This window comes from Pristis pectinata, chromosome 35 (assembly GCF_009764475.1).
Source record: "Pristis pectinata isolate sPriPec2 chromosome 35, sPriPec2.1.pri, whole genome shotgun sequence".
Taxonomy (NCBI): domain Eukaryota; kingdom Metazoa; phylum Chordata; class Chondrichthyes; order Rhinopristiformes; family Pristidae; genus Pristis; species Pristis pectinata.
In genome coordinates, this window is record NC_067439.1 from 3,227,274 (window position 1) to 3,255,172 (window position 27,899).

Consider the following 27,899-nt stretch of genomic DNA (forward strand, 5'->3'; position numbering starts at 1 on the left):
GCAACCATGCAGGTTAGGTTCAGAATGTGGTTTAAAAAAGGATCAATTGGCTATCAGCAACTTTATCATGCTTCAAAGAGTGGCCATGTTGTGTAATAACATACTTCACTGCAAAGTAAATCAGTGCATGCAATTGGTTCTAAAACTTGGAAGAGTTGATGGAAGTCCTACAAATACAAGTCTTTCTATCAAAAGGGAATTCGGGGGTAGGAATTGGGCAGGAAAATAAAACAAGCTACAAGATCAACCATTATCTGACTGAAAAAGCTGTACAGGCTGCAGGGACCACATTTACTATGCTCCTATTTCTTGCATTCTACTAACCATGGTCTACCTTTGCAAAGTGATGAAAGTGGTCCAGAAATTGAATTGCATGTTTTTATGTTTCATAGCACATTGCATTTGTACAAAACATTGTTTGGGCTGCACTTGTAATATTGTGTACACTTCTGGTCACCACAGTACAGGAAGGATGTGGTAGCAATAGAAAGAGTGCAGAAGAGATTAGAGGTTGTTCCCTGCAATGGTGGGCTGTAATTATAAGGAGGGATTGGATAGGGTGGATTTGTTCTCACTGGAAGTAGGAAGCTGCAGGGTGACCGTAGGAGGTTTATAAAATTATAAGGGGTATAGATAGACTGAATTGTTTTCCCAGGGCAGGAAAGTCTAGAACTACAGAACACAGGTTTAAGGCAAGAGGAGAGAAATCTAAAAAGTTCTGAGTGGTGTCCCCCCCCCCCCCCACCCCACATAAAAGGTGGGAGATATCTGGAAGTGAGCCATCAGAGGAGGTGGGCAAGGCAAATACAATTACAATGTTTAAAAATTGTCTAGATAGGTACTTGGATAGAAAAGATGTAGAAAGATAAAGACCTATTGTGGGCAAATGGGGTTAGCATAAATAGGCATCATAGGGTGGACTGAAAAGAATCATTCTGTATGATTCTAGATTCTGTAATGTAACCTTTGTGCTTTGAGCTTCATGTGTGTGCATATTATGTACATAGAAGCACATAATCAAAGGAAGGGGCTACAGGGACACTGTCAATCCTTGTTGATGTCCGATTGGCATCTCTCCCATGAAACTGATTCCAGCGCACTCAGTTAGCACTCATTATGGGGCAATGTATAGGAAAGCAGGTTTGAATAGCAAGATCAAGCCCTTCATCTATGCAATCAATTTGTTATAGAATCATAGAAGTTAAAAAGGCATGAAAATAACTCATTTGGCCCATTATATCTATAGCAGCCAAAAACAGATTAGGTTCGTCCCACTTCTTGGTCTGTAGTCCTGTAGTGAAGTCACAGCTCTGCATGGTCATCTGTTCCCCCCCACACACAAATTCAGAATTTCTGACTCCACCACCCTATCAGGCAGCAAGTTCTAGACATGCACCACTTGTTCAATGAAAATTCTTTGAGTTGCCTCTAATCTTCTACCAATTAAATATGCCTCCTTAACTACCTGTCTTTCCTACCAAGGAAAACAAATCCTTCCCATTTACACTGTCTAAACCCCTCAAATTTTAATACACCTTGGTCAAATCTTCCCTGTTTCCTTTGTTGAAAGGTTATTTGGAGCTGAACTCTTGTAATGAAAAGGTCTGGAACTATTAATGGAAGTCTTAGTGACTTCTGGGCCTTTTTAAAATCTTCAGGATAATCAGAATATTTTGAACAAAGTATTCAAGAGAAATTCAACAAGCTGTGCCCTCACTATGTGTGAGGACTCTGAATAGGCCCTAAAGGACATGATTTAAATGATGGGATGTCTCAAAAATGCTTCCTAGGCAATGAAGTACTTTTAAAGATGAGTCATTCTTGTAGGTGGGAAATCCTACAGCCAATTAGTGTACAGGAACACCCCCCCCCACCCCCATGTAATAATGATCAGATCTGTTTTAGTGATATTGACAGAGATAAATATTGGTCAGGACACTGGGAGGAACTTCCCTGCTCTTCCTTGAAGCAGTCACATGGACCTTTGACATAGAGATCTGTCAAGTATAAAACTAAAACCCAAGTGTACCCAAATGAACCCAATCTGAGCCCAAGGACGTTGTTTTGATACCAAATCAGGATTTGACACGTATTCAGTCCCGTCAGGCACAAGCCAGTGGTTAGCCAGACCCTAATTTATCCAAGAGAACAGCCAGATCGAAAAGACCAGCATCACAAACAGTGCACCAATCCTTCGGTGCTGGCACTGGAATATTAACTCAGCTTTTCTGTCTTCATCTCTGGTATGGGACCCAAAACAACAACCTTCTGAATTAGAGACACGAGTTATTAGCAGTAGGGACAGAGTAGGCCATGAAGATCCTGCAGGCCTGGTTCACCATTCAATAGGATCACTTCTAGCCAGCTGAACCACATCTGGCACATTAATGTCAGTTTGTATCAAATGGAGTAGCTCTTACTTACCAAGCTTCGAACATGCGGTTCGACTTGGCATCTCTGATGAAGAGAAACCACAGGGCTGGATACATCAGTTCTACAGAACAAATGCAAAATATTAACATTGGAGAAAGCTTCCATGTTCCTTAGGGTTACTCACTCTTTTCCATACCCAGTCAGTTCCATCACGGTACAACCCTCCCTGCCATCGAGGACATCTTCAATAGGTTGGTGCCTCAAGGCTGTGGCATCCATCACCAAGGACCCTCACCATCTGGGACACTCCCTCTTCTTGTTACTACCATTGGGGAGGTGGTACAGGAGTCTGAAGACCCACACTCAACGATTCAGGAACAACTTCTTCCTCTGCCATCAGATTTCTGAACAATCCATGAACACTACTTCATGATTCATTTTTTTTCCCCACTACATTTGTAATTATGTAATTTTAGGTCTCACACTGTACTGTCTGCACAAAACAGCTAAGTTTCACATCATACAAGATGGTGATAAATCAACCTGATTCTATACAAATTGGGCTTAAAGAATAGTATTCTGTTCTCCTATAGGCAAATGAATTAGTTTTGGAATGTTCTCTTAAATCCAGTGTGCTTTTTTGGTTATATTCAAAGGATGCGAGCTTCGCAGGCTGTGCCAGCATTTAATTGCCCATCCCTAGTTGCCCTTGGGCTGCCTTCTTGGACCCCTGCAGCTGGTGTACACCTACCATTCTGCTGGGGGCAAAGAGTTCCAGGATTTTGACCCAGACACTGAAGGAACTGTCAAGCCACACAGACCCAAGTTTGATCCCACATCTATTCAGATTCAAACTGAGGTGCAACTATTGGTTCACCAACCCTGATGATTGAGAATAAGGGGAAAATTGGGGTAGCAGGGGAAAAAATCATGGGTGGAGTTTCCCCATCTTTATTGTTCCCCAGTAAACAAGGATTAGAAAGTGCACTTGTATGGATGCTAGGTTCATGTTGATGTACTCCTTATGGAACCAGTGAGCATTCAGGGTTCAGGCTGATACAAGGCCTATGTGTCTTGAGTCATTCTCAGGAGAAGTCTGCTTCTTCAGGAGGAGGGAGGGAAAAATAATAGGGGAAAAAAAAGCATTTTTCTTCTACAGCTCAGCCTTCATACAACTTTTGTGTTCACCTTCTCTCTATATTTCTAACATTCAGGTAATTGCACCCACAGCAGGTTTTTCCTGAAGGATTCTATTATGGGTTAGTTTTTTTTTGTCTTCACACTTCTGATAAGGTGCATTGATTGGAAATTCAGGTGCATTTACTTCAACTAATAAATGGTCTCAGGTTTCCGCAAGTTGACCACAACCCTTGATGGCATTTGTTCACGTGGATGTTGGGGGGGGGGGGGGGTGGTGGGGGGGGGGGGGTTGGTTGTGGGAGAAAAGAGCATCAGCATGTCTGGTTTTGTGGCCAGTTGCTGCCAGTGCTCTTGGAGGAATAATGGTTCCTGAGATTGCCAATAAAAACCTCTCATTTTGGGAAGTGTCCAAAAATCAGGGGCCATGCCATTTTTGTTCATCTAACATCATTAATACTACAGCCTCCGTAGAGGGTGCCAATTCTTAATAGGTTACGAACACCTGACTTATGGACAGCCCTACAAGTGAGCTCTTGTAATATTATTAAATTCAAGAGTCCTACATACAAACATATTGTTCCTATGAACAGCAGAACTAGTTTCCTCTCTCTCCTCTTTAGGAATTGTTCTTTATCAGTCTTATTGACTTTTGATGCCATTCAATACAATACTATGGAGGTATAGTTATATCAAGCAATTTCTGGAGTTTCAAATTATGGACTAAAATCGGCTTGTTACCCAGGGATGGCCTGTACTTGAAGAATAGCATTGGCTGGTATAGATGTGTCTAAGGGTCACTCCCCCAGAACTAGATATTGTAATAGAGAACTTTTATACGAGACTAATAATCCTGTGCCTGCACTAACAATCCTAGTGAAGTGTTAGTTCAAATCCCACCATGCCAGTGTAAAAAAAAAATTCAGTTCAGTTACTGATTTCAAATGGAAATAAAGAAGGTGACCATGAAATTGTTAGATTGTCATCAAAGTCCAATTGGTTCTTGGAGGAAACCTTACCCACTCTGAAATTAAACATACTTGCAGTCCCACCATCAATATATTGGTTGTCTCTTAGCTTCTTTCAGAAGTGACCCAGCAAAGCTCAGTCATATCAAACTGTTTGAACTAACAACAATGAATAGACTGTAATGCTATACCTGCCAATGATACCCACATCCCAGTAGTGAACAGACATAGTAGTCACTTCTACGTAATTGTGTGCTGATACCACAGATACTTCACCTGGATTTTTAGAGACCAGAAGAGCATCTTTATGCTTCTCTTCCACTGGCTTCTGCTTGGGATTATCCACTGCTTCACCTGTTTGGGGAAAACCCAATCAAAACTATAGTTGGAAGGTTTTTTGGACTGGATCTTTGCTGTTTGGATTGGATGTCTTGATCAACTCAGTTGCACAGTACCAAAATCCCTGAAACTTGATTTACCCATGAAGCAAGCTCCTTCTGCTGTTTGAGCAAGAAGTTCAAAGGAGATTTGCAAACCCAGTTATTACAAAGATGAGGATAAACAATAATGCAGATCCCCTGGGGCTTACCTTTCTCCTCCTCAAAGCTTTCTGCTCTCTCTGGAATTCCTGATCTCAGCTGCCCAACCACAAGCAAAACACAAATCAGTGGTTGCTGCCCTCTATTGAGGAGAAGGTGGCAGAGGGAGCATATTACTACCATAGAACCCTTATGGGTCTAGTTAGGTTTTGCCTTTTTGTGGGTATGTGGAACATTCTTTGTTCAAGACTCTCTCAGATCCCCTCCTCATTTCCTCTTCCAGTACATTTGATGAGAGTTTCAGTCCTGTTTCCTATTCACTCTCAACTACAACCCTTTCATTCGTTAAATCAGTAGCATACATAGTTACTAGGTAGTGCCCACCAAAAAGATGCAGCGCAGATGATTAGAACATAATGCAGGCCATGTACTTTTACCTTTTGTTACGAGTCAGCTTCTTGTGGTAGCTCGAAGCTTGATTCCTTGTTCTGGGATCAGAGAAGAAAAGAATCGAAAAGACACTATTATTGAGGTTAGTATTATCTATTCTACCCACACACTTGATTGGATGATCAGAAGCAAGAAAAGCCTCGAAAGGACAGTTTGCAAGAAAGGAGACAGCCTTGTGCAGCTCTGGCTTTGATGCTGTCACTCATGCACAACAACCTATACTGTCCTCCACAGCACAAACAAAAAGAATTCTACACACTTTAAATCAGGTTCCTCAACAACAGGACACATACGTGGATAGGAAAGGTTATGGGCCAAATGCAGACAAATGGGACTAACTTAGATGGTCAGCATGGATGAGTCGGGCCAAAGGGCCTGTTTCTGTGCCATATTGCTTTATGATTCTATGACTAATGTGCAACAGTTCAAATCTTTCACACTATTGGATCCACAATAATACCCTCAAACTAGTCTTCAGATCAACTTGCATTTTTATGGAAATAAAATCACATGAACTTTATGACACAGAAGGCAGCATTCAGCCCATCTTGTATGTGCCAGTTGAAAACAAGAACTACCCAGTCTAATCCCACCTTCTACCACTAGGCCTAAAGCCATTGCCAGTCATGGCTCTTCAAGTACAGAGAAAAGTGAGGGTTTTTATCTACTAACCTTTCAGGCAGTGAGTTCCAGAACAGAGTTGAAAAAGCCTCTCATCTCCCTTCTAATCATTCTACCAATTACATTAAATCTATGACTTTGACTGTCCCCTGGCTTTTAAACCCTTTAGACCTTCCTCATTTATCTAGGTCCCTCCCAATGGTAAACACAAATTAAGTGCCTCCTCAACCTCCACATTCCAAAGAAAGCAATCAAATCACTCGCCACAGCCTTCCTGTCCTGGCAACATCCTGGTAAATCTCCTCTGCACCTCTCCAGTGCAATCACATCTTTCCTGTAATGTGGTGACACAGTAGTCAAGTTGTGGCCTAACTAATGTCACTTGGAATCCTAGCAAAACCTCCCTGCTCTCATGTTCTGTGCCTGTTAACAGGAGGAAAGTATTCAGCCAAGCTATGATCAACCGGTCCTGCTGCCTTTATATGTGTGGACTTGTACTCCAAAGTCCATCTGTACCTCTGCACTTGTCAATATCCGATCAATTATCCTGTACGTTCCTGCCCAGTTGCACCTCTCCATTAGCTCACAATTCTGTGGATTGAATTCCATTTGCCACTTCTCTTCCAAACTGAAGAGACCATCTACATCTTCCTGGATATAATGCCATTAATGCAAATTCCTTTGATGCATCCAGGCAATGTTCTCAGACAAAATAACATCAAGCCTTGCAAGGAGACATTAGACACGGACAAATGCTTGGGAAAAGAGATTGGTTTTAAAGGAGCAACAAGCAAGAGGGGTGAAGAAGCTAGGTGGGATTTACAAAACTTGGGATTAGGCAGCCGAGGGCATAACTGCCAGTGATGGAATTATGAAAATCAGGAATGGTCAAATGAGTGGGAAGGATACAGATGTCAGAACATTACAGTGTACCTGGAAACACTACAGGAAAAATATTTACCATCTGGGATGTGAAGCAAGAGTTAATATTGGTGACTGAAGGTTGTTTTATGAGTGGGCTTGTAGGAGACAGGTTTATGAAAAGGAACAGTGTTGGAATGATTTTAGGAAGAGAATTCCAAATTCTTGGACTGCTGAAGGATTTGCCTCTGGTGATTTAATAAAAAAAATCTCCAAATGTAAAATAAATTTTTTTATGGATTTCTGACAAAGATTTGGATTACAGACTCCCTTTAATCTTGGGAGTTTGATGCAACATTAATAAAGAGGTTTTCCCCCACTTAACACCCCTCCATTTCTCACCTTTTCCAGGTTTCCATCCTGTAGCTAAAGGAAGAATTTCTACATTAAACAGACTTAACTATTTTCTATCCAAATCACTGAGCTCAAAGTGAGGAAGATTACTGTTGGAATGAGAAGTCCTTCCCATGTCAGACGATAACTAGTACAGACAAACATCTCTGGATCAAAATATGGCAGAGTTAGTGTCTCACTGTGTGCCTCCAATAATGTCTCAGCCACAACTTTATAATAAAGTCTTACCACATGATTGTTAATATAACCCCTCAAATTAGTATCATTACATGGACAGTTCAATGCGGTGTACCAGGTACCCAGAGAACGAGATCACATCTACTCAGTTTATTTCTCAAATAGCCCCTAGATAAAGGAGAATTTCATCCCAGCATATTGGGCTCCTTTGAAATCTAGGTACCAATAATAAAGACATTGAACTATATTGCAATAAGGCAGATGGTCACATTAGTTTTGTTCAAGAGTGTGGTGCATTGAACTGCACCGGAATTAATCAAAAATGGCCAAAAAGCTTTAAAAGTTACCCATTCTGCCGGAGTCATGATCCCTCTGGGAAGCTTTGTCCTTTGTGGAATCTGAAAGCAAAGTTAGTTCTAGATAAATTATAGTTTTTTTATTGTACACCATATTAAGGATTCACCATGCCAGGGATCTCCAAACTTCCAGCTTAGTGTGTGTACCAAAAGGTACAGTGTCTATTCAAGAAGTTTATTGTCATGTGCACAAGTTTGGTGAGATACAGGTACAATGAAAAACTTGCTTTCAGCAGCATCACAGGCACAGACAACAGAACACAAATTATACAGGGCAGTGAAGAGAAAAATAAAACTGCAAAACAAGACATTAAATGTAAAAATAAAAAGCGACAAGTCCATGGTAATGCAAGAGGTGGCCTGTTGTGTTCTGTTGCCGAGTTAGGATTAGAATTGCGCAGGTTTGGTTCGAGAACCCAATGGTGGAAGGTCATATGAACCTTTACTAAGAGTTGTTTCCCTTATCCCTGGCTGTTGCATGTAGTGTCCATTTCTCCCGTTTTGCAAAGCTACCTATGGCTGGGATGGAAGTGTGGTATTGGTGAGCAACACTGGTGGAACACACTTTATTCAGTGTACGTAGGTTCTGCTGTCCCTGACACTTCTTAGTGAACACCATTCCTTCTCCAAGTCAGAAGTTTGTGGTTGAAGTTCCACTCCAGAACCTCAAGCACAAAATCAACACCAACACTAATATGAAACTGGGGGAGTGCCACAGAGATGTTATTCTTCAAATGAGGTGTTAAACCAAGCTGGTTGCCTGCCTGCATGTGTGGACATATTGTGATCTTACAAGTGGTCTCCTCAGTGTCTTGGTGAATATTTTTTTAATTCAACCAATATAACCAAAAAGATTGTCTGGTCATTATTATTGCAAGGTCCCATAAACAATAAGTGTGCAAATTGGTTGCAGTATTTCCTCCATTACTAAAATAACCACATTTCATAACTCTAAATGCAAGTATTTCATCCAAATTTGCATAACCCTTTTGACATCTCATTTTAATGTCTATTACATGACCTTCTGTGACATTGCTTGTGGAGTGTGGAAGACTGTTGTCACATCCAGCTGTTGAAAGGTCTGCCCTTTTAAAACCAATGCTCAGCTACTATGAATAGGTAACGAATAGGAGCTGATTGTCTGCTGAGTTCCTCCAGCATCGTAGTGTTTTTCGTCTAGATTCCAGCATCTGCAGTCCTTTGTTTCTCTAATAGGGGCTTCTTGCTGTACAAACAGCTGCATGGTTCCTCTCAACTACCTGCCCAAATGGCATCAAGGAGACAAGCAACTTCCAAATAATGACTGGCTTCCTTTACAGTCGTTTGGTTAAGCAGTTTGGGTTTTGGTGTCACATCTGGAACCTGACATTAGTCAAGGGCAAACTGTGAATCAACTGTGTTGACCGCCACACTCAGATATCCATTCCTATATCAGTAAATGGCAACAAAATCAGAAATCACTGGAAAAACTCAAAGAGGTCAGGCAGCATCTACAGAGAAAGGAAACAGTTGATGTTTGGTTTCAGATTTCAATAAATTGATATCAGATTTCAGACCAGTCCATGAACACTATCTCTTTGTTTTGCACTATTATATTTGTATTATAGTAATGTCTTTGCACTGTACTGCTACAAAACAAATTTCATATCATACAAGTCAGTGATAATAAATCTTATTCTGACAATTGCATTCCCAGCATTCCATAAATCTGTTCCCCATCTACCTGTTTCAAGATTAAGTATATTTAGAGAGTCCTGATGGAGGAGCTTTGGCCCAAAGTGTTACTATTTCTCATTCCACAGATGCTGCCTGACCAGCTGAGTGATTCCAGCATTTTCTGTTTTTGTTTCAGTTTTCCAGCATCAATAGTTTATTTGATTTTCATCTAAAGTAAATATATTTGTTTCACTTCCTATTTCTGCAAATAAATTATCCAACAAGCAAAATAAACAGAATTTTTTTTTTAAGGCTTCTTAGATTGGTAAACAGCTAGAACCACCACAGCACACATACATGTCCAAGTACCTGAGCAGGTCGGAGTCTTGTTGTGGACTGAAGATCCACTGACTGGTTTGCCCTCAGGTGTGACACACCAGCAGTAGCCTGTTAACTTATGGCACTGAACCTGTTGAATCAAAGAGAAAAAGTCTTAAACAATTATACGTAGAAATTGAATTTTGTACTTTTTTGGGCAAGCTAAAAATGTTGCATTAATTTCCATTTTAATGCCCAGCAGAAAATTGTGAAATTGGCCAAAAATGCATTACAAACAGCAGCATGATGTTTTGCACATTAGAACCATGCATTAAAATCTGGTCTGCATGGCCCCAGCAGAGCAGCAGGTAAAGCTTACGACTGCCATTTCATTGTCATTGGGAAAGGCGTCAGGTCTTAAATGAATTCTCCTCAAGGTGACCACAGAACAGGTTGCCACGGAGATGTAGGAAAACATGGGGATGGGGGGGACTAAACAGAAGTTATCTGGGCAGCAACCATTCAACCTTCTGCCCTGATCGAGTCCTGTCCACTGCACAGCAAGGGATGAACAAGGAGGCAAAAGGTAGCAGCATGGAGCTCTGATATGCACTGTACGAATGGGATTGCCCCAAGAACTGGCATAGACTCAATGGGCTGAATGGCATCTTTCTATGCCTAAAGAATACACAAGAACTGATATGAATGTGTCAAATGTTGGAACTGATTTAATCAGCTGAACTGTTCAATTTCTGTCCTGCCTTCCCAACTTCATCTTGCCAGTTAAATGGGGTTAGGTGATAAAATTGTCAAGATCATGCTGACATAAAGCACCACCAACCACAGCCTCTTGGAATGTTATTGCTGCCTCACACCGTATTTCCTGCATTGGCCACAGTTTTTATGTTTCTGTGTCGCAAGGGAGCAGATGGATAATTTACAGCAACAGCAAACTTCACATGCCAGATTCCTCCCTTTTTATACTTTCATTGGTAAGTTTCCACCTAATGAAGAAAAGAGTCATGATTGTCCCTATAGTTCCCTCACAAGTTAAAACCCTACAAGTGAAAGTGGGCCAATCAGTTCAGGAAAATAAATACTGATTTGCTTGTAATGATTCACTCCATTTTAAACTTCTCCCCCCACTCAGCCTATTGCTCAGTTTACTCTTTAGAGATGAATGGGCATTTTGGGGACCATAGGTTCAAAGTCACTGAGCAAAATCTACTTGCCCATTCAAAGCTCTCCAATACATTTCCCCATGGTGGTGTTGCTAGCTAATTAACAGAGGTTGATTGATATGGTTAGTCAGCAGCTCTAATTATTGGTCGTGCTTCTCTATAGACTTGAGTATTTTCATGTCCATAACTTCCTATGAATGTGGAGCATTTCAGTGCCATAATATCACACTGATACTTGGCAGCCTTCACACAAGGCTCTGTCTCCAAGTAGAAGCCAGGCTTTTTGGCTTGTGGAGAGTGGGAGCCAACAATATTCAGTGGAAATGGTCCTGAACTTTCAGTTAGGCCAATTCCACCGATACTACCTTCTCAACAGCTACCTGCTTCTCTCCAGGAATACTTCAGTCAACAATCACAGCAAGGGCTCAGTTTGAAGAACAATTAGCAAAACAGCAAATGATCACTATAAGTCAGTCCCTCCATGTTACAGCCAGCCCTACAAGTTCAGAATCCTGAACTGTCTCAACAGTCCACGTGTTAAAGGAAAACAGATCTCAGTGCACTGTCCAAAGTACAGGAGCCCCAGGGCACATACACCAGGCTCAAGGACAGCTTCTATCCCACTGTGATAAGGCTATTGAATGGTTCACTTTTTACGATGAGGTGGACTCTTGACCTCAATCTACCTTGTTTGACCTTGCACCTTGTTGTCTACCTGCAATGCACTTCCTGTAGCTGTGACACTTTACTCTGTATTCCATTATTGTTTTTACCCTGTACTACCTCAATGCACTCTGTACTAACTCAATGTATCTGCACTGTGTAATGAATTGATCTGTACGAATGGTATGCAAGACAAGTTTTTCACTGTACCTCGATACAAGTGACAATAATAAACCAATACCAACATTTACCTCTTATGCCACAAGAACTGTTTATTGATCACTTATCTGACTGCTGCACAAGAGATTGCTGCCTGTGGATTGGATATATACATTAAGACACTAAAATAATCCCACTCTGGGTAAAAAAAGTTTATCCTCACATCCTTCTATGTTGGCCTCAGATTTTCAACCCATGTCTCATGGTCCTTGAGCCAACATTTTCCCTCTATCTATTCATCTAAAACCAGTTCACACCTCTATCAACTTTCTTTCCTGCAGGGAGAATAATCCCAGCTTCCCTAGTCTAATTTTACAAGTAAATCCCTCTTCCTTGGAATTACTCTGGTAATTCTTTTCTCCTCCCAATAACCTTCAAAACTCCCCAAAGAGCAGCAAGCAAATTTTGTGCCCTGTCCAGTATTCTGTAGTATCATGACATATTGCAGAAATTCCTTGGTCATTTACCCACCTACAAACCATTAAAAGCCAAATCTGGCATCACAAAAATAATTATTTCTTGATTTATCTTACCCCCTTCTGCATAGTTTTCAACTCAGACCATCTTGTGCTCTAGGTCTTGGGTGTTTCACTTGGCCTTCTCAGTTAATTAAACAAGAGAACACTAAAACTGAGCAAACCATGCTGTACAAACATCACTGCACAGCCTCTGTGGACAGTGAATCACCCATGTCTCAGGTCTTCAGTCGACGAGCTCATCCAAAAGACTTAATCAATTCCAGGGCCGGACGTCATTGTTTGGTGAAAGCCTTCTCCAGTGTTACCAAGCATCAGCATCTTAATGTCACAGTTCAACCCATACTCCACCCTTCAACCAACATTCCTCATACATTACTAAACCATCTGAGAAATACCAGTATCAGTGTTACAGGAGAAATTAAATTTCAAGCAGCAGAAACACTAATTCTCTAGAAAGAAAAATATCAACAAAATGTTTCTTAAAATTCTATTTCTGAAATTGCTCAGATGATTTGATCTGTAACTGTTATAATTTAACCACTTCCATGGTGAAGTCATTTACTTGCTCACCATCTCCTTCTAAATATTCTTCAGCAGCTTCTTCGAATTAAAAACTGTTCTCATTCTACTCCATTGGCTCAATATTAAAATGAGAGGTCAGATGTGTCTTTTGGATGTTATCACATCATAGGCACCAAGTTGTACACCAGGATATCTGAAGGTTATGCTCAATATGGATTGGGGCAGTGAATCAGAAACCTTTTAATTTATTCTGGGGATGTAAATGTTGCGAGCAAGATACAGAGCATCTTCCTTGAACTCTGTAGTCCATGTGGTGAATGTATTCTCATTGTGTTGACAGGCCAGAAGTTCCAAGATTTTGATCCAGCAACAATGTGTGAATGGTGATACATTTCCGCCAGATTGGAGAGGATCTTGAACTTTCTGGCATATCTACACATTTGCTCTTGTTGAGCCTGTGGTGATGCAGGTTTGGGAAATACTGTCAAAGAAGCCTTGGTGAACAATTCCAGTGCATTTCACAGCTCTAATATTTGAAGGATGAATGTTTAGGGGGTGGATGAAATGCCAGTTAGATGGGCTCCCCTTTATTTTCTTTGCTCATTCTCAGCTTCACTAGACACTCCACATAATTGTATAGATACCAACTTAACATGATAGTCAGCATGGTTGCCCAACATTTACCTTCTAGTGACAACTGATAGTTAAGCCTTAGTTAAGAGATCACTAACTGCAGTCAAATCACTGCACTCAGGAATGCAGTGAATTTGTTTTAACTATATTAATACACAAAATATCAAAAAATATTGGAGAATTCTGTTAAACTTGAGTATTTCTGTAACTTCACAATTTTACCTGTGCATCATTTCAACATAAGCAATTGCCCACATTACCTGTGCAAAGGAGCCATCCTCATTGCATTCTGGTACAATGATGGAGTCTGTTGCCTTCCTTGTTTGTGCCAGTGCTTGGGCTCTGTCTTCCTGGCATCTTACTTTAGCCCTCTCTGAAACACAGATCAACCCATTTCAGAAATAACCAGTGCCAAAGCATTCCTATTAACTCCACTCACTACTGCAACCTCTGGGGTCAAAATGACATGACAATCAACTGTCTCTTCAAAATCTCACTTGTACTTCAAAGGCTGTTCCAATTTCCTTTTATGATGCAACCAATTAAAAATCAAAGCAAGCAAGCCAGCACCATAACCAAAGTCATTGACTGGCACCTCAAGTTCTGGGTTGATATTCAAGAGGTTTAAAAAATTAGTTCAAGGGATAGCACAAAAGGTACTGGAGGAACTCAGTGGGTCAGGCAGCACCTGTGGAGGGAAATGGACAGTTTAACGTTTCAGGTCGAGACCCTTCATCTGGACTGGGACTAGAGGTCAATAGTTCAAGAGATTGGCAGGTTTGCTTACTGATGGAGATTGAGTATATTAGGACTGGAATTATGTTCTTTAGGAGGCAAGAACAAAGGGAGATACCATCAAAACAGAACAAAATCCTTAACAGGCTAGATGCCAGGATGAGGTTTCCCCTGATTTAGGACCAAGGAGCACCCAAAAATAAGGGGTAGATCATTTAGGACTGAGGTGAGGAGATGTTTCACTCAGAGGGAGGTGAACCTGTGGAATTCTCTGCCTCAAAACACTGCGGAAGTTCAGTCTGCTGATCCAAAACAGAGATAGATGTCTGGGCAGCAAGGAGATTGGGGGTACAGGGAATGTACAGGAAAACGTGATCAGCCATGATTCTAATGAAGGGTGGAGGAGGCTCCAAGGGCAAGATGGCCTACTCCTGCTCCTATTTTTAGGTTCTTATGGATAGAGGGAAGGGTATTCATCAGTCTCCACAAAGGATGTCCAGCAATTGGTCACGTAAAGGATGATCCATTCACAGCTTCTGTACAAGGACAATCCAACCATTGGTCCAGAAACCACACCTTTTGTTTGAGAGCATACATCTTGGAAGTTCAGTCTGAAAGAGGATTAGGGCAAGTGATAGGTAGAGAGGGTAACTAGCCAGGGATTGATTGAGTCAGCAGTAGTCAAGGTTGGGCTGGCACTGGCAAGCTTCACATGCCTGGGTAGAGCATTGAGTGTTCACTAACAAGTGTAGGGTTGGGTGAGAAGTTTAAGCATGGACTTGAAAAAGGATCTACCTCCCGCTCAAGGCTGGGACTGACTCATGTAGATCGCCTTTGGGGAAAAAAAAAACTGAAGCAGGTCCCACTTGCATTGAACAGAAACTGAAGTAGCACCCAGCCACAAGTTCCCCATTTGTGTCTGACACAGGATGGAGGAAAACTACAGACTTTAATGCAACTCCCTGTAAAGGCCGTAATTTCCCATTGGGTTTTCTCCCACTGTAATGGAATTGGGTAACACACACAACACTACACGATTGTTACACAAACCAATTTCTAGGCAAATGTCTTTGGAGTCTAACAATGTCTAACTGGTGCAAGAAAGGAAAAAAAATCTACAGCAGTAATCAATAAAGTTGCAATAAAGAATTCAGATGGAGCATTAAAAATTGGAATGATTGCTGACATACGCAGCTTTGTGCTGAATTGGTAACAGAGCTCATTCCATCAACTGGCAAAATATTGATTTTGAACAGATCACTTTCAAAATGTTTAGATCCTAAACACTGATCTTTGTATGCTTCAGAGTAATGAGAATTAACAGCAAGTTGTAATGTTGAGAATTGATTGAAACTTCCCTAAAACATCCCTGCCCCACAATTGTCTCTCAAAAGGCAAGTTCTCTTAATTAGAGAGAAAATTACCAGAATCCGGAAAAAAAATGGGAGGAAGTTATCTGTTAGTTCATTCGCAGAGCTAACCCAGTCATGAGGAACCAAATAGCCTCCATCTAAAAGAACAAAAGAAAACCAGAGCAGGAGTAGGCCACTCAGCCTCTCAAGTTTACCTTGTCTTTATGATCTACCCATCTCATCTCCGCTTCTATTGCAGATTTCTATTATCTACTTACTCTTGAAATACCCCCCAATGATCCAACCTCCACAAGCCTTTGGGGTACAGAATGCCAGAAATTCACCTCCGTGATTCACCATCTATGCTATAAATCAGTGGAACTCTATTCATTCAACCTTCCCTCATGCCCACAAGCTTCTAGCACCCAAGTTCTAGGACCTTCATGCCTAAGCTTTGAATTCACTTTGGCTTCCCAGTAATCACTCAACATCCGTGCAACATTTCCTTTTTGCTCATCTTCCCATTCTGGATTGGTTTCACGCAGAGCTAGTATAATCTTTATTCCCACAGACCATACTAAAGGGGGGGGGGGGGGAGAAAATCACCTAAAAAAAGTCCTGCCTTCCAGCTGAGTGGATCATCTTTCCTTAGCCCTGCACCCTGCTCTTGCGGGGAGATTTATGGAGAATGGCAGGGGGAAGGGCAATGCAGGTCAGGGAAATCCCTCAAGGAGTTATGCAAGAAACGCCCAACTAATTGCTCCAATAATTTAACATTATCCTGTCATCCAATATTTAAACAGATGACTTGCACATGATTACTTGGAGTGTACGGAGGCATGCTACAGGCACCTGTGTGAGAGCTCCCCGTTTAATTGCCCGGAGGGGTATCAGAGATTGGAGTTTCTCCTCTGCAGTGCCACTGTGCCAAGATGAGGAGCATCTTTGTGGATCCTGGAGGCATTACAAACATTATATAGAACTTGCGCAGAAATAGGCCATGCAACATTACAGATCCACTCCAGTGTTTATCCTCCTGCCTCAACCCACCCAATTATTATAGAGTTGCACAGCACGACAAACAGGTAGTGCAGCCCACTATGTCCATACCAACTGTTGTACTCATCTACACTAGTCCCACTAACCCCCATTTGGCCTGTAGCCTTCTATACCTTGGTGATTCGAGAGCTTGCTTAGATGTTTCTTAAATGTTGAGAGAATAGCTGCCTCTACCATCACCTCAGGCAGTGCATTCCACATCCTATTCACAATCACTATATGATTAGCCTAGGTCAGCTGTTTAATGAAAGGTAAGATTTGTTAATTTATAGATTCTTCTTCAGGTGAGAGAGAATAGAGGCCCAGAAATAATTGTCAGTCATGGAAGAGATGGGGAAAGCTGCTGGTTGGGAGGGTAATTGGTCACAACAAATTGCTTCTAGTGTGTAGGCAAGTGGTAGAATCTGGGAGAAGTTGACGGGAATGTAGGAAGAACAAAATGGGATTAGTGAAAGTGGATGCTCGATAGTTGGTGTGGACTTTGAACAGGCCCTTCAGCCACCAATGTAGGACTCTATGACTCCATGACTCCATGAGTATTGAGAGCTGCTTTAGTAGAGCCACAGACTAGCACAGTGCTGCTAAAAGCAAGTGGCCCTGGCAGTGAGTAATGACAGTTGCATGTCAATATTATTATGGTCTAATTCCCCCCACCATCTCCTAAGGGAGCCAACTGAAAGTGATACTGCTACGAGCAAGTTTTTCCATTGTCTTATACCTACTGTAATTGTGCACATAACAATAAACTCAACTTGCACAGTGAATGATATCAATTGACACACATTAGAGGCAGAAATTGCATTTGTTGTGGAAGCATGGCTCATGCCAGAAGATAACTGGTCAAATTTTTGGAACAACAGACAAAACACAGCAATGATCATTGTACCAGTTCACAGCAGGATTGCCCACTCTCCACGATGTGGCACTGAAATAAACCACAAAGTTTCCACGCAAACCTAATTTGATTTTCAGAAGACATTCAAAAGGATGCCATAGAATAAGGTTCTTCTGAAAGAAAAAAAATTAGAACTTATGGGGTTGGGAACAATTCTAACCTGGTTTAAAGGTGAGAGGGAAAGATTTAAAAAGGGACCCGAGGGGTAACTTCTTCACACAGGGGGTGGTGGGTATATGGAACGAGCTGCTAGAGGAAGTGGTTGAGGCAGGTACAATAACATTTAAGACACTTGGACAGGTACATGGATAGGAAAGGTTTAGTGGGATATGGGCCAAATGCAGGCAAAATGGAACTAGCTTAGATGGGCATCTTAGTTGGCACGGATGAGTTGGGCTGAAGGGCCCGTTTCCATGCTGTATGACTGAGGACTAATCAAAGTACAGAAAAGAGAACAGGAATAAATCAGTTCACTCAGGAAAAGGGTAGGGTGTGACTATTGTAGTGCTACACACAGTGCTTGGGCCTTCACTGCACAACATCCATAAGCAGGACTTAGATGAGGGGATGAAGTGTAATATGTCTATGTTTGTAAAGGAGGTAAAGAGGCTACAAAACATTATAAAATGAAGAGGCAAGAAAATAGGCAGTTTAACAAAGGGCAGCTTCAAATTCTTCATTTTAGCAGAAAGAATGGAAGTGGAAACTATTAAAATAGTGGGATTCAGAAGGAATTACATACCTTTGTATGCGAATCAAAGTGTTGATTTGCAGGTACAGCAAGCAATAGGAGGATATGGGCTGAAGAATCTATCACACAGAGCCATGTGTTTACATGGCAATTGAATTTTCCCCAAAACTCAGATATGTAGCGAGTGACCATTGCACTTCATAAGTTTCTTCCTGGTCCTCCTTATGAATAAAGGATTCTTGTAGATGAACAGAACCCATGTGGACTGCATTACCCAAAGCAGACTCCGGTTCTTGATGCCTGCTTCAGGTTAGTCAAGGGGCCCAACCTTGCCTGGTCCACTGCCAGGATTTTTCAAGCCAATCATTTTCCAGGTAGGAAATTTTCATAGTTCAACCCTACCCACCATCTCAACCACTCCACCTTGCCACTCATGTCCTCAAGACCCCAATCATTTGCCCAATTCACCCCATCCAATCCTCTGACTGACCCCTCCCCAGAACCAACTCTCATTTCCATTCATTAATTAAAAAGTGATAGCAGACACGTAACAGGGTTTTGGAACAGCCCAGAAACCCAAAGTATCAATTGTTAGCTCAAAAGGTTACTTGAAAGAAAAGATAACTGCATGTTTTAAAGTTTTGTTATGATACAAACTAATACAACAAGAGCATTGATTTATGAGAACCAAGGAGAATGCTGCCCTCAGATTTACTCAAGTTCTTGGACAAAATATCAGAGTCTTGTTGACAAAAGGAAGTCTGGAGTTATTATGCATTTGATTTTTGACATGCAACAACTTATTTAGCAACCCTAAAGGAACAAACATCACAAGAAGTTTCAAATGACTATAGTCAGACAGAATTTGATGTTGGTGCCTGGGAAAAATATTAAGACAAATGGCAAATGGCAAGCTGCAGAGCAAGGGAGAAAGTGGGGAGACACAAGAGATTGCAGATGCTGGAATCCAGAGCAACAAACAACCTGCTGGGGGAACTCAGCAGGTCGAGCAGGATCTGTGGAAGGAAAGGAATTGTCGATGTTTTAGATTTAAAACCTGCATCTGGAAAAGGTGGAGAGATTTAAGGTGGGCCTTGGCAGCTGAAGACATGGCTGGTGGTGGTCGACAATTAAAGTCAGGGATTACATTAACAGAAGAGTAGAAAAGACGACTTCTTGGAGTTTAGGGTTGGAGGACATTAGAGATTGGATACGATATGGCCTTGGAGGGACGAGTCAAATTGTTTATTGTCATATGTGCAAGTACATGTGTGCACAGGTACAATAATGAAAATCTTACTTGCAGTAGCATCACAGGCACATAGCATTAGATACACAACATTCACAAAACACAAATTAAACGTTAGAAGTAATCAATTGATGAATGGGAGTCAGGCCACACTTACCGCTGCATCGACTCCGTGACATCGTTTCGAGGGTCGGGTCCCTGCATTTTGCACGTTGGAAGGCACAGTGGGATTTGTAGAGTTTCCTGTCGCTCCCACAGACTGGTTTCTGTTGGGCTCTGGAGCAGTCAATGTTGCAGAGGCCCCCACGGTCACTCTCAGCTATAAGAAACTGAAGCAGCAACAGTTCCAGTTAACGACATCTGAACTTACTGCATGGAACAATTCCATTGTTCCCCCGAATGATTGGCTACATGACCCCCAGCCACTCTTAAATTCTAAGGGATCCAATCTGTCCAGCACATTGGCAAAATTCTAGAATACCCCCTTCCAACCTTATGGTGGCATTTCCCCAAATCCTGGCTAATAAATCCAGGAAGAGGCAGCATTCATTCAGATCAATGCTTTTCCATCATTTGATTACATCTTGGACGATCTACAACTCAATTTACCTACCTTTGTTCAGTAGCTTTAAATACCCTTTTTTTAAATACCCTTGCTAAACAAAAGTCTAGAAATGCTAGTTTTAACATTTTCAGTTGATGATTGTACAAACAGATTCTTTGGGAACAGCTCCAGGTTTTCAACCTTTGTTGCATGAAGTACTTGGAGTCAGTGGAAACAGGCCCTTTGGCCCACCAATTCCATGCTGACCATTAATCACCCATTTACTCCAATAGTGTAGCGGTTAGCATAATGGTATTACAGTGCAAGTGACCCAGGTTCAATTCTGGCCACCATCTGTAAGGAGTTTGTACGTTCTCCCAGTGTCTGCGTGGGTTTCCTCCGGGTGCTCCGGTTTCCTCCCACATTCCAAAGACATACGGGTTAGGAAGTTATGGACATGCTTTGTTGGTGCCGGAAGCGTGGCAACACTTGCCGGCTGCCCCCAGTACACTCTATTCAAAAGGTGCATTTCACTGTGTGTTTCAATGTAAATGTGACTAATAAAGAAATCTCATCTTAATTGTCTCCACATTCCATCAACTCCTCAACCCCCTGCCCAAATTCTGACCCTCACCCACACACTGGGGACAATTTACAGCAGCCAATTAACCCACCAATCCACACATCTTTGAGATGTGGGGGTAAACTGGAGGACCTGGGGGAAACCCACAGGGAGAACATGCAAACTCCACACAGATAGCAGCAGAGGTCAGGATTGAACACTGGTCTCTGGCACAGATGGTGGAGCTACTGCCTGACAGAACCAGAGACCCGGGTTCAATCCTGACCTCAGATGCTGGCTGTGTGGAGTTTGCACGTTCTCCCAGTGACCATGTGGGTTTCCCCCAGGTGCTCTGGTTTTCTCCCACATCCCAAAGATGTGGGAGTAGGTAGGACCTCATATATAGGAGAGTTGTATAATCTGGAGGGAGTTGATGGGAATACAAAGAGAATAAAATGGGATTAGAATGATTGGGTGTTTGATGATCAGCACGAACTCAGTGGGCTCCATGGCTGTATGAGGAGTTGCCAGAGATGGGAAGGGTTTGAGAAGGAGAGCTGGTGAGAATGTGGGCAAAATAAAAAAGGGATTAATGTCAGATTAGTGTAAACAGGTGTTTGGTGGTCGGCATGGAGTCAGTGGGCATGTTTCCATGCTGTGTCTCTACGACCCTCAGATGGAGGATGGCTTAGACTCTGCAGGTGATGCCCGAAAGTAGGTGGTCATCAGGAGGAAGTGGTTTTGGAAAATAATTCTTTGGGGAAAAAAGTTGCACTTGTATTCTTTTTCCAAAATCCCAGACACAAATACTGAATGGATGACACCCATGAATGGGAACAATTAACAGTAATTGTGCAATTTAACAGGAGTAGTAGTTTAGGTGTGCGTGTAATTGCTAGTACATTCTGTTGAAAAAATAAAAAGGCAGCCAGGAAGATCAAACACCAGCACTTCAAAGGGTTTAGTCATGTGCTGGGGATGGATAGGCAATTAAACATGGGTGGAGTCCACTCCTCTCCAAGGCAGACTATCCAGCATCCACCTCCAGTGCAGACTGCATTGTATTCTCAGGTTCTGTTTATCAATGGCAATGCTCAGCATTGGGCAGGTTTGTCTAGAAACTCCACGGCCCTTCTATGATGTGCTCTAATTCAGTGTTGTGTTTGGCGCTGCTGCCCTGAGAAGTTTTTTTTTTAAAAATTGCTGTAAAGACCATTTTAAGCAGGATGGTTTATGCACTGAATGATGTGCTAAAATGGGGCTTGCATGGTTCTCAACAGAAGACATGCAAAAAGCTCCCAGGCGCCATGTTATTGCCTCATTGACCACTGGGAAGGAACCCTCTTCAAGGCACAGATACAGCTGTATAAAAGGTCATGGTCATGGTCATGGTCATGGTCATGAGAGAGAGAGAGAGACAGGAAGGGGAAGAGGCAATCTTTGAGATTATGGGAACCCTTAACTGATGGTTGGCTTTGATGGAGTCCCTGAGTAATTGGTAAATTGGTTTATTATTGTCACGTACCGAGGTAGTGAAAAACTGTTTTGCATGCCATCCATACAGATTATTGAGGTAGCACAAGGGAAAAGCAATAAAAGCACAGAAAAGTGTTATAATTAGAGAAAGTGCAGTGCAGGCAGACAATAAGGTGCAAGGCCATAATGAGGTAGAATGAGAGATCAAGAGTCTATCTTATGTTAGGGGACCATTCAGTAGTCTTATAACAGTGGGATTGAAGCTGTCCTCTAGTCTGGTGGTAAGTGCTTTCAGATCTTCTGCCCAATATTAATGGAGCAACCCCATTCCACTACAAGATGCACAATGATCAAGAACAGATTGTAGTGTACACACCTTCCTCGTGCATAAAGAGGCTGCCATCAGTATGGGACAGCCACCTTGAGCACCTTGTCAAATACCTTGCACATTGCAAAATGAAGTTGGCAGATGCTGCATGAAATAGGTTGGTATCAGAATGGGGACCCTTTCATTCACAGCTCTCTGCCAACCTCAGTGGTTTTCCTGCTCATTTTACTGAGATCTTAGTGAAACTCTACTCCACTTTACATTGGTTAGGTCAGAAATAAGCATTACGCAAGTAGTGACATTACATGCTCCTCTGCCACCAGGAAAACTTTGGACACAAACATGGTCTAAGTCCAGAGCTGTCTAGCCCATTTTCCCCAGTGAGTGCCATTCACCCAGAGTAGCACCTGTCTGGACCCAATTGAGGGGAGCAGTAGGTAGTGCTGCCACTTCACAGCTCCAGCAACCCGTTCCATTGCTGTCCTCCAGTACCGTCCGTGGAGGGTTTGCACATTTTCTACGACTGCTTGGATTTCCCCAGGTGCTCCATTTCCTCCCACATCCCAAAGACATCCAGGTTGGTAGGTTAATTGGCTACTGTAAATTAACCCCTTGTAGGTAGATGGTAGAAGAGGTTGCTTATGGGCAGGCAAGAGAAATAAGTAGAGCAACAGGACTGATCGAATCACTGACCGCCAGCATAGACTTGAAGGGCCAAATGACCTTCTACATCACAAGGTGGTGAGAAATATGAAGTGATTGTGGGGGTAATATTATTTCAGGTTAACTCAATCTACTTGGACACTTAAAAATGTTGATCCAAGTTCTGGGCAGCAGTTTTTGGGTGAATTTCTGCATTCGCCTCTGTCGTGCATGGGGAGGTGACGAAAGAAAGATCAAAACTGGCCTTGGAGACAGGAGACTGCAGATGCTGGAATCTGAAGCAAAACAAACTGCTGGAGGACCTCAGTGGGTTGAGATGCTTCTGAACCTATGGAGTCCCTCCAGCAGTTTGTTTTCTGCTCAAAATGTTTCACTGTACTCAACTCATCACAGCAGGAGAGGAGAAAATGAGATGGAGAAAGAGGAGAAGCAGAAAAAAAATAAGAAGTTTTACAATGTAGGAAGGAGAAAGAGGCCAGAAAAAGAAAGAGGGAACTTAGAAAGACAAAGACAGGATTAGAGAGCAAGAGTGAGGAGAGGGTTGGAAGAGCTCCTTCACAGTGTTTACTAGCTTGGAAACAAGCAAACGGTAAATAATATTGCACACTGTATTTTTAGTAACAGTGAACATTAGGAACAGAGAATCATTGTCGAACTATGGCATGTTGCTGCAGTTCATGGTTTTTCATAGAAAGACTCACAGACTCTGGAGTCTGCAAGGAAGGGAGCAACACATTCCAATTACCACAGGCAGTGTCTTGAAAACTCTACTGCATATTTTTATCTGCAGTTATTGACTTACTTGACCTTATTTCCATGGATTTTTATTTTAAGGATCTCTTCCCATGCGTGGGTGCAACTGTTGTCAGAAGATAGAACAACAAGTTCCCAAAACTGTTAGCTATACATGCAGAGACACCACCATCCCCCTAAACAGGGGACATTGAAAGTTGACCGTTACACTTCTGAAAATTAAGTCACATTTACCCAGAACTCACTGAACAGCTATCCTCTAACTTGGTTCTTGGAATGTAGGCAGCTCACAGTTCCTAGGGTCACTGAATTAACAACAATGTGCATCAACATGGCAAAACATCCCAAGATGACAAAGTTTACCGAGAGGAAAAAAATTGACAAAAAGCTTGGTTAAAGATGTAGCTTTCGAAAAGGGGTAGAGAGAGCACACATGCGAGTATGAGAGAGAAGGGGAGATCATGAGAGAGATAGTTCCAGAGTTCCAAGGCCCAGGCAGTTAAGAGACTCACTAAAATATGAAAAAAAGGAATTGGACAGGAGGCCAGAACTGGTGTACATTGGAGATACAGAGATGGATAGGGACAAAGCCATGCACAGAACAGAGTACCAGGATGAGAATTTTAATTTGAATCATTGCTCAGAAGACTTTCACTATCTCAGGAAGTCTGCAACTAGTTTACAGGCAAAGAAGTAATTTGAAGTGGAGGCATTGATGCAAATCTAGACCAAGGTTGGATGGGAACCAGAACACAAGCCGTAGAATGCTGGATGATGAAGGTAATGGATGATGGATGACGACTGCTGGAACAGGATTGGCTCTTCATCAGCTAGTGGGGGACTGTTATCACCAGAAAGCTAGAGGTGGATAATTGTCTTCCATCTAAGCCAGCTGGGTTTGAATGACCATCAGCAAATTTCACGATCATTTCCTGATCCAGATGCAAATCACATTGTAGGTTGAATCATGTGTGATGTGGGATGTGCTTTGTCAGTAGTTAGGCCACCTTCGGAAACTTCAGCTGCATTTTGTGTTCAAGGAATTAGTGGGACTACTAAAGAGCTCCATGAATATCTATGCAACTACAAAGTTAGTTAACACTGCAAAGCATTCCCATTATAACAGGCTGGACTGAGTCCATTGCCTGGAGTTGCCTCCACAGTTCCACTTGCCCAAGCTGGAGGAAGGACCAACCTAACCTGGTCCACCATCAGCAAGTCCCAGATTTAACATGAACATGCAGAGTCTGTGACAGAGTCATACAGCACAAAAGCAGGCTCTTCAGACCACTGTCTACAACCGACCATCAAGCACCCGTTACACCAAGCCCATTTTATTCTCCCCACATTCCATTATCTCCCCCACAGATTCTACCACTTACCCACACACTGGGGAAATTTACAGTCATTAGCCTACCAACTTGTACATCATTGGGATGTGGGAGTGGACATGAGCACCCAGCGGAAACCCCCACACAGACACTGGGAGAACGTGCAAACTCCACACAAACAAACAATGCCAGAGGTCAGGATCAAACTCAGGTCACTGAAGCTGTGAGGCAGCAGCTCCACAAGCTGCATCACTGTGACTTACTCAAGGTCAAATGCCTGTAGTTCCCTTCAGAAATGCCAGCGACAGCCAGCAAGGTTCACCACATTAGGACTTACTTTCAGTCAGACAAAAGAAATAATGCTCAGATGGTTAACACCCACCCAGCACACTGATCAGAACAAGATGCTGCCAACTTGACACCAGGAACTGGCAGAGTTGCAGAACTGACTTCAAGAGATCTGCATTGGACCCTGATGCAATACTCTCCCACATGGTCTAGGTTTCAATGGGTAACATTCTCATTGCTACAGTTGTAAAAAGTGGAGGAGTGTTCCGACCAGTTGTTACTGCTTACAAGTATCACTGGAGCAGATTATCTGATCATTATCACACAACTGTGGGACCTTCACTGCATAAAATTTCTGCTGTGTTTGCTATGTTATAGCTACAAAGTACTTAAATGGCTGAAAAACACTATGGAATGCAAAAGATGGAATACAAAGCATGCCTATACTCGATATCACACAGTGAGAGTTAGACAGAGCTGCTGACTGACATGGAACAGCTTAGGCCACTGCAACAGGTCGGGCAAGCTGTTTTTGGTGACATCGAGAAATGTACCATAGCTTGGAGTGGAATTTAGAATAGAATTGACCAGAAGGCCATATAGATACCAAGCCAAGCAGGACACCAAGAGATTCTAAAAACAAAGGAAGAGGAAGATAGCGGCCTTATTTCTAAGATTCAAAATGAAAATGGATTTTGGGCCAAGCTGTTGCCTCTGAGCTTCTAGTCTCCATTACACTTAGCAATGTACATCAGCAAGAAAGATCCCAGCTTATAACCAGCCATATACAGCAATGAAGTGGTGCATTAAACACAGTGGAAGAAAGGTTACCTGCCCAAAGACCAGCTGGGCTGAACAGGAGTTCTGATCGTTGTTGTTCCTATGAAGCATTTCTTAGGTCTTTACAATGTCACTGCATCTACACACTTGGCACAGGGGTGATCTCCAGGGCTGTCTGACCTCACCGGCGACAGCAGAGGCCGGGAGCTAGCTAGAAATTTTATCCTACTGGCTGGCGCTCTCCAATCTTGCAAGAGATCAAATGCAACTCCTGGCACAATGCCAGGAGCAAATAAACAATGAGCCACAGAACAGTTAGTCATCGCCACACCACGTTGGGCTTTGCTGCCACCTGTGCAATGCCAACAAACAAACTAATTTAAGATTACTTTCCTTAATGCAAATGGTCCATCAGCCTGCAGAAAACCCACTTTAATAAATATTGCATTGAATAAATACAAAGAAGTGATTTTTTTTTAAAAACTCTTTCTAAAGCCACGAATGTAACAGGCCTGGAAAGAACTCATTCACCCCATGATGCCCCTTCTGTCTATTCCCCCTATCCATTCCTCAGTCCCATGAAAATCTCCCCAATATTAATCCAATTTTAGGTTGAAAGCAGTGATTAAAATTGCCCCCAATGCCCTTTCAAGCAGGACATTCCAGCTCACTTTATTCTGTAAAAGAATTTCTCCTGTGGGTACTGCCCCTTCTGCCAATGGAAACCGTTTCATTTTATTTAAACCCCTCCTAATGTTAAGCATCTATCGCCCCGTAACCTTCTCCACTCAGAAGTGTTGCCATCTCTCCACAAGTGAGCATCTACATGCAATGAATCAAATGAAAAATGCTGCGTATACTGGAAATCAGACGCAAAGACAATACATGCTCAGTATACCAGGCAACAGCTGTGCAGAGGTACTGAGTAAACACTTCAAGTCCTTCATAACTGGGAAATAGACAAGCTTTAACATGCAGAGAAAGGGGAAAACGTTACCATCTATACACATTGCACTCAATGCAGCATTTTATTTCCATCTTGCTCTCGTCTTCAGATAACTAGAGACTATGAAAAGTATTAGATCGTTTTGACACAGATCAGCTGTGTTAACAAAACCACTTAGGAGTCACTTTTACAGGTCATGCAAGGGCAGAATGAGAAACAACCTGCTGGAGGAACTCAGTGGATCGAGCAGCATCTGTGGGAGGAAAGGAATTGTTGACGTTTCAGGTCGAAACCCTGAATGAGGACAAGTGGCCTTGAGAATTATTGGTGTGTGCAGCAGTTGGCAGAATTCCTGCTTTGCTCCAAGATGCAGATAGCTTTTTACAAGCAACAACAATTTTCTAGCACTAATATTGGGATAACTGATATCCTGGACTGGTCTCCCTTGCCCTATGGAATGGAGATGGATTTTTTTTTTAAAAAACAATTTTCCCCACAAATTAGCCAAGGATTTTTATTCCACCTCCAAATCAGTTTTAACTCTTAGGAAAGTACATAGTTACAAGGAATCACAACAATGAGAAGTGGGGAAGAATGAACCAGTGTTACTTTTGTGCTTTTTAAAGTTCTTATTAGCCAGGGATGAATATGTGGATCCCCAAAGTTGTTATTTCTAAAGT

General features: G+C 42.2%; 1 protein-coding gene across 1 annotated transcript in view; it reads right to left on the reverse strand.

The window, feature by feature from the left end:
* Window positions 1–27,899, reverse strand: part of LOC127586236 (SPARC-related modular calcium-binding protein 1-like) — a 52,948-nt gene that overhangs the window by 6,750 nt on the left and 18,299 nt on the right. The window contains 6 exon segments of the mRNA XM_052044038.1: window positions 4,683–4,832; window positions 5,473–5,505; window positions 7,888–7,938; window positions 9,922–10,021; window positions 13,828–13,940; window positions 19,706–19,877. Of these exon segments, the coding sequence (XP_051899998.1) occupies window positions 4,683–4,832; window positions 5,473–5,505; window positions 7,888–7,938; window positions 9,922–10,021; window positions 13,828–13,940; window positions 19,706–19,877 (619 nt within the window).